This window comes from Aulostomus chinensis, chromosome 12, assembly GCF_037954235.1.
Source record: "Aulostomus chinensis isolate RoL2024-O1b breed Wild chromosome 12, RoL_Achi_v1.0, whole genome shotgun sequence".
NCBI lineage: Eukaryota > Metazoa > Chordata > Actinopteri > Syngnathiformes > Aulostomidae > Aulostomus > Aulostomus chinensis.
In genome coordinates, this window is record NC_141331.1 from 2,786,338 (window position 1) to 2,803,530 (window position 17,193).

General features: G+C 49.4%; 1 protein-coding gene across 3 annotated transcripts in view; it reads right to left on the bottom strand.

Annotated features, from left to right (window-relative positions):
- The window catches only part of gulp1a (GULP PTB domain containing engulfment adaptor 1a), a 63,391-nt gene that overhangs the window by 11,075 nt on the left and 35,123 nt on the right, over nt 1–17,193 (bottom strand). For 2 of the 3 annotated variants that reach the window (XM_086219649.1, XM_086219651.1), the window contains exons 2-3: nt 10,049–10,129; nt 2,161–2,222 (exon numbers count right to left, since the gene is read on the bottom strand). In XM_086219649.1, coding sequence (XP_086075775.1) covers nt 2,161–2,222; nt 10,049–10,129 — 143 coding nt within the window. Of the gene's footprint in view, nt 1–2,160; nt 2,223–4,257; nt 4,384–10,048; nt 10,130–17,193 lie in introns of all 3 variants that reach the window. The other variant, XM_086219650.1, reaches the window with a different exon arrangement.

The following is a 17,193-nucleotide window of genomic DNA, read 5'->3' on the forward strand; positions in this document are numbered from 1 at the left end:
TGGACCTGAGCTAGCTGATGCTATCACTTCCCACCCACTACCAGCCACTGGGCTAAGATAACTAGCCTGGACCTGAGCTAGCTGATGCTATCACTTCCCACCCACTACCAGCCACTGGGCTAAGATAACTAGCCTGGACCTGAGCTAGCTGATGCTATCACTTCCCACCCACTACCAGCCACTGGGCTAAGCTGACGAGGAAACAAACCAACATCCTGGACCTTCGCCAGCTGACGACTTCTGGGTTTAACTCTGACAGCAGTTTTGTGTCCCAGCCGGCAGTAACAAGGACAAACAATTGCTTTGCTGAGGTGGAGCAGCAAAATAAACGCTGTTGAATATCCAAAATTCTCTCAGACGAGAAACAGCATCCTAGTGCCACATGTCAACAGAGCTGGATAGCAGCTCGAGGCTTCCCTGTAATCGCTCCGGGGCAAATAAACAACACACACTGGAGCACGTCTGCTGCAGACGGACGACCAGAATAGAAAGGAGAAGTGCCCGTTCCTGACCACTGCGTTCTGGGCTGCGATGGAGGAGGTTTCACAACCACCTCCGAGGCTCATCCATCACCTGGTGGGTGCAGCCGAGAGACGCCGCGTCCCTGCCTCGAATTCCCCACGGCGAGGAGTCACACTCGAGCTTAGCGTCCGAGCACGAATCCCCTCCACAAATGAAACACAACGTGCACGGACTCCAACCTTGCAGCAGGTCAATAGAGTTCACTGGGAGAGATAACAACAAAAGGCTGGGAACTAATGGAGATGCACCTCCTTGTATTTGCACAGCTCGATGCGCCTGACTGAAGGGTTTTCAATTATTCGATAAAATGTCGAAGGAGAGGCTCAGAGAAGCTGTGAATGTGAAGTGACTGCTGATGGGAGCGCCTGTAGTCCCGAGGTCAGAGCTGATTGGAGGTCAGAGGAAAGCTGTTCGAGCTGCGCGTGGAAACAGAAGCTGGGTGCAAAAGTCAAAGACGGGAGAACGTTTCACAACACCACACGCAGGAACATCAACGATGACACGCGCACACACACACACACACACACACGCAGGTCCCCGCCTTCACTGGCAAACTGGTGGTGGTACTGGTGCTGGTCTACTTGGACTGGAGCTGCTTCAGCATTCCACCAGCCCAGCTCAGCTCAACAGAACCAGCCGGAGCAGCACTGGTCACGTGGCAGGTTCTGGTAAATCAAAGAGCAGCAGAACCAGAGCCGTTAACTGTGACATCACCAAGTCTAACTAGTATCTAACAAGCATCATCCCACTAACGTCATCGGCAGGATTCCTCCACATAACCTCCACCATCCCACACCAACAGAGGGCGACAGAGTGCTGACTGATGCGATTAGGGAGCGTTTTCTTTTTAAATAAAAACATTTTCAATGCAACGATAACAGCTTCATTTAAGTTTTCCAAGTCTGTACTAAGTTGTGATGCAACACGCGCCCTCTTGATCATCTTTTCAGGAACTACGCTTCTCTCTCCATCGTCTCTCCTGCTGTGAAAGAGATTAGGAGATATAAGAGTCACCTCTCTGGCAGTTTATTGCCTCCATTATATTATATAGATATTTGAAGCTAGAACACTTTCTTCTTAAATTGCAAAATTAATCTCTTTTTTTGATCGAAAGCTTCCGTGTCATGTGACCCAGGGGACGAGGTCTAGACAGGAGTGATGAACACGCCTCCATTATTGCCTGGGATATTGAGCTAATGCTCCAAAAACAGTTTCCCTGGAGATTAACAACAGCTGTCAAACGTCTGCTTCATGAGTCGGTGTATACTTCCCCTCCCAAAACGCTTGTTTCCCCTGCCTGCCTTTCCAGCAAATCATTAGGACGCTGATGACCTGTGAAGAATAAGGGACAATAAAATGGTGCCGGCTGAGAGGAGCTGGTTAAAGGCAGCCGGGAGAGAGGAGGCTGGCGGCCTGGTCTGCTGGACCAGCACGCCGCTCTAATCCAGTTAGAGGGTGAAGACCAGCTTTACTGACGTGCCACTGCTGAGTGCTGGGGTGTGAGGTGTGTGTGTGTGTGTGTGTGTGTGTGTGTGTGTGGGGGGGGGGGTATTGTGTTGTTGCCAGGTGTGTGGAGGGTACACACACTGGAGCTCCTAGCAGATAAAATAAAGTTCCTGGAACTGAATGGTAGCGTACCTTAGCATTGTAGGGTATGTAATGCTTGGCCAGGGCCTCGGGGGTGTGCATCCATGACTTCTCTGAAACGACACACACAAACTCGTCAACAACAACAACAACAACAACAGTCGATGAGCAGAAAACAGCAGATGACACAAGCCAAGGACTCTAAGTTTCACAATGAAACCTTAAACCAGACAACATGGAGAAACAGAGTCGGGAGTCACGGAGCGAGACTGGAACCCAACACGTCAGCGGTTCTATGACCCCGGCGTCTTGGCCGTGGTCAGCTTCCTGTCAGCGAACGACGCGTTCGGCTCAGTTCTGGTGTCTGGAGCTTCTCCCACTTGTTTTCGGACCCGGACGTTCAGTTTTCCCTCACGAGCCTTCCAACAGAACCCTGTGGTGAGGAAGGAGTTAGAAATGACTTGTCTTCTGCATCAGACCGCCATCGGTGTCGGTACATGACCCGGCCAGCCGCCGCAGGCTCGGCGCTTGACGTGACGTGGACGTGTGCGAACGGGCGGAAGTTATGTGAACATTCGTGAACGTTTGCTCCTCCCTACGAATCCTGTGATGACAGATGGGCGAGCGTGACCTCGGTGACCTCGACGGGCTTCTCTGTGTGGCTCCACGTTGTTGGTTAAGAGGCTTGATTAATGGAAAATCTATTCTAATTAGAGCTCGTTAGGTTCTCCACATAATAACGGCTGGTTTGATTTACTATTTAAATGGAAACCACAGCGGAAAGTCTTGAAAACAACCAAACACCCCCCCCCCCCCCCCCCCCCTCCGAGGTGGCGAGTGTGACCCCTCCAACATGGCCGAGTATAACTTTGGGAAACTTGTCCTCCATTTAATTGTCCCTCTCCTAACTCGAGTCAACAGCTGTGCGATGAGATTATCACTGGCTGCACCTTGTGGTCCCGTCCTCGCAGCCATCAATCACGAGTGAAGGTGGCGGCGGTGCAACTACGGAGGTAAAGAAACTGTAAATCCAACGTGAGAGAAAAAGGAAGGTACAGGCAGCGTGGGGGGGGGGGGCCTTCTGTCTGTATATTAAAGCATAAAATACGGTCAACTACGATGGCGAAGGTCACAAGCGTTGTCCAGGTCACGCAAAGAGAAAATGAAGCACTGCGGTTAAAGAGCGAGTTGGCGTCTGAAGGTCGTGGCGTGCGGTTGAGCTGTGACGTCTCGGGATGGAGACGAAGGAAGATTCCAGGGACGAAGCCTTCGGGGACCATTTAAGGCTGCTGGGATGTGTGAAGCCCCGAAGGTCACACATCCATCATGCGTGTCACTCTGCTGTCTTTAGCATGACGTCTCTGTCACGCCAGCGAAAAGATCAAACACTGAAAAACTGCTGCACCGATTAGATCTGGTTTGTCTTGGTCCTGATTCGATCTGGTTTGTCTCGGTCCTGATTCGATGTGGTCTGTCTTGGTCCTGATTCGATGTGGTTTGTCTCGGTCCTGATTAGATCTGGTTTGTCTTGGTCCTGATTAGATCTGGTTTGTCTCGGTCCTGATTAGATCTGGTTTGTCTCGGTCCTGATTCAATGTGGTTTGTCTCGGTCCTGATTAGATCTGGTTTGTCTCGGTCCTGATTCGATGTGGTTTGTCTCGGTCCTGATTAGATCTGGTTTGTCTCGGTCCTGATTAGATCTGGTTTGTCTCGGTCCTGATTAGATCTGGTTTGTCTCAGTCCTGATTAGATCTGGTTTGTCTTGGTCCTGATTAGATCTGGTTTGTCTCAGTCCTGATTAAACATGAGACCCATCTGAAGGGATTCTGGTGACCTCCTACCGGGGGCCAGGTGATTTATGCTAACTTGGCTTTCAGGAAACATGGAAAGCCTCATATTTATAAATCTCATCTCTCTGAAGGTTTCCCAGGACGTCAAAGGCAGACGGACAAGCAGGTTTAGCTCCGTCTGCTGTCTCTGCTGTCTCACCACTGAGATTTCAAACTGGAAACAGCAAAGATGTGCAGCTGTGACAGAAAACACACGACCCATCTTTGATCCATTTTATATCTCTTAAGTTGTTACCCGGTTTGGGGTTTTTGTGCGTCCTACCTTCTGTTTACGGAGGCTTCTAAAAATAGACCCTACCTGTCTCTTCCTGCCGTCGTCTATCTTTGATAAAAACCAACGTTCATCTTCTGAGGGACATTTATGCCTTCATTCCTCCGTCACCTCCGATCACAGCGACAGGAAAATATGGGGCGCGTTTCCAATCTAAATAAGCATGAGAATGTTGTGTTACGGCGTTTAGTTTCTGGGGGCCGAGTCGCCCCCGACTACTGAGACTCGGCTCAGGAAGCAATTAGTTTCAACTCAACGGCAAACGGGTAAATAAGCAGAGCAGCGCAGACGTTTGGCTCCCCGTTAAAGTCCAGCCTGATGCACTGGCAGGTCGCCGGACGCCGCCTGAACCTGCTGATACCTGCTGCAATTAAACAGAGTCCACAGTTACATTGTGGGGGGGGGGATCGTTCTGAGGCAACGCAAACAGAAATATGAGGCTGAAGGCACCACAGAGAACACACACACACACACACACACACACACACACACACACACACACACACACACACACACACACAGAGCGCCGGGTCAGCTCCTGCTAACAATCAGCGTTCCCTGCGATCAAACCTCTGACTCCTCCTCCACCACTTGGCGAGCGGCTGGGAGACGCTGACTCGGCAATCATTGGGGTTTTAACTGCTGAGCAAACGTGACACCTGAAGAAGTCCGGAGGGAGAATTGCATCAGATGTGATCGCCCAGAGTCATGTGATCATCTAGTCTCTGGTGTCTGCTCTAGTCTCTGGTTTCTGCTCTAGTCTCTGCTCTAGTCTCAGGTGTCTGCTCTAGTCTCTGCTTGAGTCTCAGGTGTCTGCTCTAGTCTCTGGTGTCTGCTCTGGTCTCTGGTGTCTGCTCTGGTCTCTGGTCTCTGCTCTACTCTCTGGTGTCTGCTCTACTGTCTAGTGTCTGCTCTAGTCTCTGGTCTCTGCTCTAGTCTCTGGTCTCTGCTCTAGTCTCTGCTTGAGTCTCTGGTCTCTGCTCGAGTGTCTGGTGTCTGCTCTTGTCTCCAGTGTCTGCTCTAGTCTCCGGTGTCTGCTCTAGTCTCCGGTGTCTGCTCTAGTCTCTGGTGTCTGCTCTAGTCTCTGGTGTCTGCTCTACTCTCTGGTGTCTCCTCTAGTCTCTGGTGTCTGCTCTACTGTCCAGTGTCTGCTCCAGTCTCTGGTCTCTGCTCTACTCTCTGGTGTCTGCTCTACTGTCTAGTGTCTGCTCTAGTCTCTGGTCTCTGCTCTAGTCTCCGGTCTCTGCTCTAGTCTCTTGTCTCTGTTCTAGTCTCTGGTTTCTGTTCTTGTCTCTGGTCTCTGCTGTAGTCTCTGCTCTGCTGTAGTCTCTGCTCTGGTCTCTAGTCTCTGCTCTGGTCTCTGCTGTAGTCTCTGGTCTCTGCTGTAGTCTCTGGTCTCTGTTCTCTGCTCTGGTCTCTGCTCTAGTCTCTGGTCTCTGCTCTAGTCTCTGGTTTCTGTTCTTGTCTCTGGTGTCTGCTCTAGTCTCTGCTCTGCTCTAGTCTCTGGTCTCTATCTTGTCTCTGGTGTCTGTTCTGGTCTCTGGTCTCTGCTCTAGTCTCTGGTCTCCAGGTTAAAGCTGCGTCTCACAGAAGCGAGCAGCCTTCAGGCTAATTCACTGCAGCCATCAATCAACGACTCCATCAATCTGCAGGGTCCTCCATCATGCAGGAGACAACCTGAGGAGGAACAACTGTTAGCGCTCGTCTGCTGCGACTGTGGGGGACGGCGTTTCGCTCTCAGCTGGACACGAACGTCCGACTAGCAGCCACTGCCGTGCCTCTGAAAAACGATCAACGTCCCAGTGGCAGAGACACATGAAATGACACTTTTCATTTGCGGTGAAAACCTCTGGAAAGACTTCATCCGACTGACAGCGACCAAACGCAGCAAATATCCCTGCTATGAACAAAACCAGGGGCCGTTTCAGGGCTGATCGGGATTATAGGGAGTTTGGAACAGAGGAAATGCTTCAGATTAACGAGAGGCAAGAGAAATTCAACATCACGTCTTCCAGAGAACATCGGCCAGGTTAGCAGAAATGCATCTCCTGACAAAAGCCTTCCCCTCCGCCTCAGGCTGAGAAACGAAGGTCTTTGTCAGAAAAATCCCTTTGAAGTAAAAAAACAAACAAAACCCTAAATTAGCTAATCTGTCATTTTGTTTATTCCAGATGTTTTAGCAGCAGCGCCATGAATGTCATTTCCAAGCCTCCGCAGCAACGTTCCAAGGATACAAAGGGCCTGGAAGTGAATCCGTGTGTTCCTTCAAACTTGAACGTGCCGCCTTTTATTTTTGTTCTGCCTGATTTATGTGACAGAACTTCATACGTGCGTCACGTCCCTCCGCAGCTGCAGCTAACGAAGATGCTAATGCATCAGATTAAGGAGTTTGTGTGGATACAGAACATCTAGATCTAGATGATCTGGATTTTTGAGGATCTACCAGGATCCTTGACGACCACTGGATCCACCATTCAGTAGCGTAAGTAGCACATTTAGAGGCCAGCTGGTTCAACCGCTCTGGTCGACCCCGAAAAAAAACAAACGCCGCACGTTGTTAAACAGGGTAAATGAGACCGTACCATTGCTCACGTTGAGAGCTACCATTGTTATTAAAGCCTGGGTGGACAGCAGCGCGTCCAGTGGTTCACACTGCAGTTAGAGGTCGTCTCACGTCTACAGGAGTCTGATAGGCCTCTTCAGGTTGAATCAGCCCGTTAGAATCCTGCAGCAGTACCAACACTGGTCAGCAGGGGGCGGGGCCACTTTGACAAGAATTCATGTTATTTACATGTATTAAAAGCTCAGCCAGACTGACAGAAGGAAAGACACTTTGCTCAGACATTGTTGGAGGTTTTCAGCAGCAAATGAAATATTTGTTTGATCTAAAAAATAAATTAGAAAACAACACATTTTTTGTGGAGAGTTTTCAAATTAAGAGTGAGATGGAAACACAAACATCTGAGCAGGATCTTCATCAAGGACGGTTGGCGCCTTTATTTCAACTGAATACCGTCCTTCAGACTTTCTTGGTCAAATCTCTCTGACATTACACACACACACACACACACACACACACACACACACGTCTCTGATGTCTCTCTAGCTCGTGGTTCACGGTCTGACATAAAAACATTCTGGTGGAGAATCTTTTTCCTCCGTTGTCTCGTGGACTTTTGCACCACAGAGACGGTCTGACAGGAAGTGCAGAGACTAAATCCAGCGAAGGGAAGCGTGACACGGACGTCAGGCACCAGTTTAGGAGTCAGGGTGGATGAAGGAGGTCACGGGACGTTTGTCCTTCCTGTAGCGAAACTTGAACACGCGTTTGACGGCAGGTGCGAGCAGACGCAGCGCTCACTCCCATGCGCTTGCTGAGAAATGTGCTGGTCCGGGAGCTGAGAACACTTTACTTCCTGTTCATCATCAAGTTCAGGACCTTCCGGTCGCAGCTGAATTTATTCCTTCCAACACGCCGCCTCGCCAAACGCACAGATACGTGCTGAGGCTCCCTTTTCACTTTAAACAGCTCCGTCATGGTGAGAAGGAATGTGGTGATAACGTTGTGGAGCAATAATTAAAAAAAAAAAAATCAGTTTGAACAGAATCAAGGCGCTGCATCATGGTTATCTGGAGGAATTTCCTCACAGCCCTCCAGAGAAATCACGTCAACGTGAGGTGACGGTGACCTTTGACCCCCAAAACCTCTCCAGTTCATCCTGGAGTCCCAGTGGACACAAACAGGGAGAGGCTCCTTCGAGGCCTGGGGACGAATGGACGTGACATAGAAGACTTGCTGTCCTTAACTGATCGACGTAGAGTTCCTGGGAAGCTCGGCAGAAGCGAGGGTCCCCGACTGAGCACGTTGCTGCTGTCCAGAGGTGATCAGTCACATGACTCGGCGACCTGATGTCAGAGTTTCCTGGAAGCAGGGTGTGTTTTGTTGAAGATCTATTCAACTTTTCTGATGCAACATGAGGCTTCTGCGACGGAGCGACTCCACAGCCTCGTCCTGACAGCCTCGAAACCGAGGTTTCGCCGCAGCTTCGCGGCCTGCAGCCGCCACTCACGTTCAGCCAGGAGTCACGGCTGCACCTCTCAGCACACAGCTGGAGCTTTCAGAGACGTTGGTGTTGTTGCAAAATGTTTAGTTTTGGAAACGGTTTAAATGTGAGGAGCCGTCAGTTAGTCTGGCCAGAAGCCTCCGGTGCGGATGAGTTTAAGGGTTTTCCAGCTGCTAGCTGATGCTAAGGTGATGTTCTGGGTCTTGGTGTGGGTTTTTAGGGGGGTTCAGAGGGTCCACAACACACATCCAGCCTGTGAATCAAAGGGAGGTGGGAGGGAGGGGAGGTGGGAGGGAGGGGAGGGACTATCACCATCTTTAGCTCCAGAGCCTGGAAAACTGAATCACTCCAAAATACCACTGGAGCCACGTGGGTCCTGGACACTTTCCTGCAAACTGTCCAAGGCTGCTCCTCCAGGTCTGGGAGGACAGATGGTGGAAAACACATCAAGCTGTTTTACAGCCACCCTCCCCTGCGTTTGGCCGGGGTCACCTCCACCCTTCCTGTGAGAGAAGCCACTCAGAGGGAGGAAGGATGTTGTTGGCGTTGCTGCTCATGTTCATGGTTTGGTCGTCCTTCACAGTTTAATGAATAATTTGATGTTTCAGCTGATTTATAACGGCGAGTGTTGGTCAGAGAGCCTTTGAAGTCGCTTCAGACTTTAATCTGAAACATGATTTAATTCATCAGACAACACAGGCGACTAAATATAGAGACATCGCTCCCTCAGTGCTGCTGTTCCTCACCAGGGGCTCTAAATAATGGAGCTGAGACTGGAGGAGGAACATTTCAATGTCCAGATTCAGACGCACGACGCTCACTGTGATGGTACTGAGACTCACGCATCATTTCTACCATGATGGTGACATAAACAACACAACACAACACAACACAACACAACACCAACCCCTCAGATTTGACCAGAGAACTCGCCACGAACCCAGGAAAACTCCATTTTATATTTTCACCCCTTCGTTTACTCATGAACCACAGATGAGGAGCAAAGACACTCGAGCAGAACTCTGTGTGTGTGTGTGTATATATATATATATGTATACACACACACACACACATATATATATGTGTGTGTGTGTGTGTGTGTGTGTGTGTGTGTGTGTTGATCAGATCCTTTAAACTGACTCTCACAGCAGATTTTGCTGACCACGTTCATGAAAACGACTGCAGTTCCTAAATTCCCTGATGTTGGACGCCGTCCTCCTACACAGACGGATGCAGCGACCTAGAATATAAAAATAAACACCTTCAGCTCAGGGTCACATTTTTATGGAGCTTTTTATTCACAACCTGGATGATCTGGTGAGCAGTTGATGGTGTTAACATGCGTCCTTGATAATCTCTGTACCTGCAGGGTGATGCTGAGGTGATGTCATCAGTGTGTTTTCTCTATGAAGGGTGTCCTCTGGTACCTGTGTGTGTGTGTGTGTGTGTGTGTGTGTGTGTGTGTGGTCCCGTCTAAGTACCTGTACGGGTGATTAAAGCTGGTAGCATCATGCTTTAATGATGCTCTGGCGAGGGCGGCCTGCCAGATCCTGTCAGCAGACTGAAACAGCTCCATAAAGATGGGAGCCTGAGTGCAGCTCTCCCCTCTCATCCGGAGGTTTAGTTTGACACAGAAACAGGGAGAACTTCAACCAGATAAAACTTCTCTTCTCTCGTGTCTTTGCTCCGTAGTTTCCAAAAGTTGGAGGAGAGAGTAAGATGGAGTCCGTGCAGCTCCGCTTAGCGAATCTTACCTTTTTTCCTGTTGAAGGCGCGGTTCATAGTGGAAACTGCGTGCTGCTGAGGTTCCTCCTGGGTTTCTGCCAATGTTCCACCTGGAGAAGCAGCAGGGAGAAGTCGGTTAAAAGCAGCTTTGACCCGGGGCCGCCACTAAGACGCGGAGTCAGAAAATCAAACAGTCGGAAGGTTTCCAGCAGTTTGGGGGAGTTGGGAGCAACAGAGCTGTCAGAGTGTAATCCTCCAGAAGTCCTGCTGCACCACGCTGGTTTACCGCGGCAAACCTCACCTCCAGCACCCCCCACCTCTGAACTTCCAATCACAAGCTCCAAGTCCTGGCTGCTGTTGGGTCTGGAAATGCGCAGAATTTTATGTCACCAAAAAAACAACAACAACAGCAGCGACACTAAAAGAAAAGTCACACTGCAACAGCGGGAATAATGCAGTAACTCAGGATAGTATCACAGTACTCAACAACCGTGTCATGACACCGACCACACATCTGTAACTGACCCAGAAAAAGCAGGAATTTTGAAGTACTACTTTATTGTACTCGCTACATCTAAGATGATAAACACACGACAGTGTATAGTGTTGAAATAGTGCCTCTATCTCTCTCTCTGTAGCTCTCTCACACTCACACGCACACGCACACACACACACACTCACACACACACACACACACTCACACACACCCCTTCTCAAAATAGTAAGTTCTGCTTGTCCTGGTTGGTTTGTTTCTAGACGGCGTGCTTGTGACATCACTGCTTCCCTGTTTGGAATGGAGGAAATGCTGAAGTGCAGTTCCCAACACACCCACCAGAACCGGGCCTGTAGAGCCACGCCCCCAAAACACCACCATCGCTGGTGGTGAGCCACACACACACGTGTGTCATACATGACCTGAGATGAGGAGATCACTCCCGCTCTTTTCTCGTCTCTTTGAAACCTGCCGTTCCCGCCAGGACGAGCTCCACTCCAGCAGCTGCTCCCGGCTGCCGCCGCTTCTCCCACTAATACAACCTGTCCATCTCCAAAGCTTCTCCGGAGAGTGACACGTGGCTGTGACAGCGTTCAGGTCTTCGCATCAACTCCCCCGGAGAGCTCGGCCCTGGGAAGGACCGCAAGGACAAACGGTCCAGGTAGCTGTCGGCCTGCTCCACAATCAATCCTCCCTCACCAGGGCGGAGCGCGCCGAGCCTGCAGCGAACCGACGTCACCACTCCAACAAATCAGCTTCTGCCCCGGAAATGAACGCATGTTTTGTTTTTATTTGTTTAGTTTTTTTCATCTTTGCCATTTTCTATTCATGCAAGGAAGTTATTAAAAGTTTTAATTGAAAGGGAAAAAACAAAGCACACATCCTGTTCATGCAGGAACCAAAATGCCAAAAATAGAGAAAGAAAACTTGATGGAACACAGCGAACACAACGTGAGCGTTTGTACGAGACACACCGGAGGATGAAGGCAGCCGCTAACGAGCTGAAGGGTGTCACATGATCAGCTATTAGTTAGTTTACACCAGGAACTCCTGTCAGACGCCACCTCAGCACCTGACTTACGTCGTTTCCATCTGAAGGTGTAGTACTTTGCCGTTTTACTGCTATTTCTCCAGAAAGTTCATCAAACCAAATGGCTCCATTTCTGATAGTGACTATCGGACTCCCTTCCCGCTCCTGCTGCGGGGCGGTGCTGACTCACCTTCTGCAGGTGAGCGATTAGGCGAGTGGACAAAGCTAAAAGATGTCCGTGCTTCACCGTATTCAGTCTGGCGCCCCCTGATGGTTTCCCTTCAACCGGCGACTCTCAGAAAAGTCAGGTTTGAAACTTCAAGTTCAGAAGCAGTCGCAGTTTAACAGAGAAGGGTGTATGCGTTTGTTTTGGTTTCCTAGAGTCTGAGGCACTACGGTTGGGTTTAAAACTCATCAAGATCAAAATGGAGAGTTGAGGACTACCGGGGTTCCAGCTGAGTGCTGCTGGACGGGTTCTGGTAGCGACCCGGATCGCCAAGAGGCACCCCGGTCCCTTTGCTGAACCACTTTCCATGTCATTTCTATTTTGCATCCACACACCGACTTCTACACCAACCACAAGCACACAAACTTTTTCAAGCTATTCAAAGATTTCTTCAGTTCACTTCCTGCATTCTATTTATTTCGGTAGACGCCACGGGGTCGATCATTATCAGCTCCAAATCTATTAATCTGAACTTACTGCTCTTCTCCAGGCGCCACTGTTCAGCCCTCATACAGCAGCGCCGCCGCTAACGAGCATTTCAGCTGTGAAACTGCAGCCCGGCCACGTCTATGGAGGTGGTCACGTGGTTAGGCGGCAAGCACACGTCTCCCTTTTACCCACTCGTGAGATTCACAGCTGCTCGCTGTTGCTACATTTATCAAGTTGTTGTGGTCAATTTGTTTTTTTTTGGCAGATGAGAAAAACCGTCTCTCCTACATTTCTGGATGTTTCATCACCTGCAGCGGCGGCTAACGATGCTAGGACGTCACTCCCGTCGATGACGCACCGACTGACGCTGATGGGGCCGTTCAGGAGGAGACCAACGGACAACTAATGAATGAGGAGGGAACAATCGGAGCCAGAGGAGGGTGACGGGGGGTAGCGCCATGACGGAGCCGTTCTCACTGACTCAGATGGTTCTTCTGATGAAAGGATGAAAAACTGCACATCACCCTCCCATAACAGAGCCACGTTATCCCTGGACCTGCGTTCAACAGAGTCGACGGTGAGGAAGGGAACCCGTCAGGCTGCGTGTGAGGCGACGGTCTCGCAGACGCAGCTCGTCTGCTCTCCGTGTGAGAGGATATTTCACAGCGGCGGAGGCCCTGGAAGAGGGCTGCAGAACCTTTAAATGGAACAAGCTTCAGGGTGGGACGGAGACATTCCTCAACGCGTCAGCCAAAACAGAACATCTCAGAGCTGGAAAAGACAACTCGTGTTCTTTAGAAGTGGAACATGCTGCTGTTGATGATGAGGGCTACAAATGTTGTTTCAGGAGGGAGTCGGCAGGTCTGCGGCGTCTGGACGTCAGGCGCCGGTGGTCCTTAGGACCAGCATTTCCTCTTAGGGCCTTTAAGGCTCCTGAGTCAGTACCTTTCAGTGAGGAAGCGCAGCCTGGAGACTGAAACTCCCTGCTGATGTTTCTGAAGTACCAGAGAACAACTTGACAAAGTATCAGGAGAGGGAAAGAACAGAAACTCAGTCCTGACAACACAGCAGCAGCCGCCTTTATGAGCGGCGACCCCAATGGAAAAACCAAGTCAGTGTTTGTGCCCCGCCCACTCGCCCCTACCCCCCCCCCACACACACTCCCTGCATGTGTTTTTGCCTGTTAACACAGTAATGAATTCCATTTGTACTTTGGTGTTTACCTTTAGATTTATTTAAAAAAAACACACTGCACCTCCACAGGAATGAGGAATGTTTGTAGTCCAACAGGATGTTAGCATGTCAGGGATGAAGTATTTTTGTAGTCTAACAGGATGTTAGCATGTCAGGGATGAAGTACTTTTGTAGTCTAACAGGATGTTAGCATGTCAGGGATGAAGTATTTTTGTAGTCTAACAGGATGTTAGCATGTCAGGGATGAAGTACTTTTGTAGTCCAACAGGATGTTAGCATGTCAGGGATGAAGTACTTTTGTAGTCCAACAGGATGTTAGCATGTCAGGGATGAAGTACTTTTGTAGTCTAACAGGATGTTAGCATGTCAGGGATGAAGTACTTCTGTAGTCTAACAGGATGTTAGCATGTCAGGGATGAAGTACTTCTGTAGTCCAACAGGATGTTAGCATTTCAGGGATGTGGTATTTTTGTAGTCCAACAGGATGTTAGCATTTCAGGGATGTGGTATTTTTGTAGTCCAACAGGATGTTAGCATGTCAGGGATGAGGTATTGTTGTAGTCCATTAGGAAACGATCATGCCAGGGATGACGCATTTTTGTAGTCTAACAGGAAGTTGGTCACCTCACGGTTCCTCCACCAACAGCCAATGGGATCGCTCCATGTGATTTTGGATGACTGAATCAGAAAGTCAGCTCTACTTTTCCACAAACATAAACGGATTTCTAAATCATTTGGAAAGAGTTTGAGAGGTAGAACAAGTCTCAAGCTGCATCAGGTCTACATGTGTTACGAATACTTCTCATGCTTTTCCAATTCAGAAAAAAACTGAACTCTCAAGTTGTCAATAAATCTCTGCCAAGACAAATGTCACTGTTAGCAGTTTCCAGTCAAAAAAACAACAACCATTTTTTGACCACGTGTGGTGTCCCAACCCTCAGGTTTAGAACCTCTTCTCATGAAGAGTGGCGTACCTGAGGAGTCAGAAACCCAAACGAGCTCCCGTGAGAGCTGCTGTGGCGCTCGCCGAGTGGAACGCTGACATTTGGGGGGGGGGGGGGGTAGCTTAAGGAGACCTTCGACACCTGACTGGGTGAAAAAGAAAAGACAGCAGACGTCTCAACTGACCCCAGATCAGCTTCCTCTAAGAACATAAAGCAAAGACGACGTTTTCAGCCAAGCTGACGCAACACTGTTTGCCACCTTGAGTTGTGAAGGCCGTGGTGTTTGGCACCCAACGAGCAGCGAGACAGCAGCAGGTCGCACAGCAGCAGGTCGCACAGCAGCGACTCGTCCGCCTGCTCCCCAAAACACAGGTGACACAGGAAGTGGAATGACACAGAATCTTTGACTGAAACAGGGACGTCTACATCGACATAAGCAGACCAGTTGTTGGTGACACGAAAAAAGCAACGATTAAAAAAAAAAAAACATGGGTGGGAGATTGGACCGGCACGTTGGCGGTGACGTGTCACCTGACGTACCGTTACAATTCCTTCCCGTAGTGACGCCAAAGGCATTTCTAGATGGAACAAGTTTCTGTTGGGAAATTTAGATTTAAAAACATTTCCACTTGTTTTTCCTGATGTTACTTCAAGTCAAACCTTGTTGTAGTGTTTGATGTTCGGTGTATTTGTCGGCACTGAGGAGCACGTCTTCCTTCCCCGGTGGCTGTGGCCTCCATAACTAAAGCATGGACGCATCGAGCTAACGCGGCTGAGTCGGAGTTTGGAGAGCACGAGTTTTATGATTTTTCTTTGAAACATGCCGCGTGAGCTTAATACATCCATGTTTTAGTTATGGAGGCCACAGGCACCGGGGTCAGGGGGCGGGGATTGCGGAAAAGTGGCCAATCACAGACGAATGATCGTTTCTGTCCTTTTTTTCTACCCCTGGTTTTTCCAATGTTTCACATGAACGCACAGGAGCAGACCAACGAGCGAGCAGGTCGATGCACCGAGAGACAGACAGCTGCAACTCACACACGCATTTGTTGACTTCTGTGCCATCGGTAAAGAGTAGCGCTCGTGGTCACTGAGTTGTGTGTGCATGGGAGGTCCAACGCGGGCGTGGAGTGTCATACACGCTCATGGCGGACTTTTGGTGTAAAGTTGACACCATAACAGAGCCGCTACCATTCCTGCTGGTTGGGTTGCAGGATGCAGATTAAACCTGGAAGTAAAACTTCCACACACACCATGTTCCGCTGAGCACCTCTGGGTTCTCCTCCCAACAGATTTCGCCCACTAGAACGCTGGTTCATCTCTGAAGCTCGGAGCCCTACCAAGTGTCAGCGAGTGTGAAACAAAGGCTAACATGGTGTCACGTGATCGAGGCATCGCTCAACCGCAGGGGAGCAGCCCACAAAGCCTGACCAGCCTTTTTTTTTTTTTTTTTTTTAATTGTGATGAAGTGACACCTGACTGTCTGATTGACATCTGCAGCGTTCCGCCTGTTTTAATAGCTTCCTGTGAGGTGATTCAAAAGCACTCTCCTGGGAGATCGAGAGAGAGAGAGAGAGCGAGAGACACACACACACACACACACACACACACACACACACACACACACACACACACACACACACACAGACTTAACACTGAGCTGCCAGCTTCCTCAGGCTTCCCTCCATGTTTGCAGGCTGCAGCAGAAGCACCACATCAGCTCTGCTCAATTACGGGACGCTTGTGTACACACAGAAACACGCGCTTGTGTGTCTGTACTCTCTGGACATTAAATATGCGTACAGTCTCTCCAGAAGAAAATCCATAACTGGCTCACAGAGTGCTAGCGTAGCTGATCATGTAAGTACTAAATTGTATCCCTCACCACCCTGCAGAAATCAAATACGCACACAAAACAAACATCTGTGGAGTCTGAAGTTAGGAAAACAACGTCCGATGCAAAACTTTGTGTAGGCAGAACTGTTTTGAGGTCTTCCAGTAAAACTGAGGGAAAATATGACCCAGCAATTGCAGTATCATCCTCCACAAACCACTAAGAGATGCACTGAAGCCCATGTCCGGGGTCTCACCATTCACCTCCAGTGACTCAAACATTTGGAATTTAGCTTGCGAGAGACTTTCTGGAAGCGAGCGCCTCCCACTCTTCTCTCGCGCCCGCTCAGAGTCGACACATAAGCTGGAGTTTGGTAAGAGACGTTTAAAAACGCGTCTCTGTAGAAAAAGCTGATAACAAAAGAAAGAAAAGTGCCATTTTTAAATTCCTCTCAGCCGCTCACTAATCTGACCCATATGCGCTCTACAGGCAGCAGGCTAGAAGCACGCACTGTGGTCCCGACATAATGCCACGGGAAAGAAAATCAACAAAGATCCTTTGTTTTCTTCACCCGGCTCAGCAATCTCACCGGCTAACATCGCTACAACAATCTGTTTATGAATGTAGTCCCAGAATTCCTTCGCTGAATCAACCGTGCTGTCTAATCTGAACGCCTCTCTCACACTGAAAGGCACTTTTCCTCTCCCTGACCTCGACTTTATCAAGCTAAAGCTGCTGTATGCAGACAGCAGATCTATGGAGAGAAGCATGCAAACAACAACAGATAAAAGCGACTTACTTGCCTTCAGACTGGCTTGGAAGAATGGAGAGGAAGTTCCAGCAGCTCCTAATAGTTTTCAGCTGTTGGCCAGATGCTCGTACACTAAGCAGTGGGGAGATGATGGGGTTTGCAAACTCAACAAGAAGCCTAGACACATGATCCTTGACATTCAAACCTCCTCCCACAGTTTGTCCGGGATCCTTTTGGACTTTCGTACAAAAAAAGAAGAAAGAGAGACCCCTT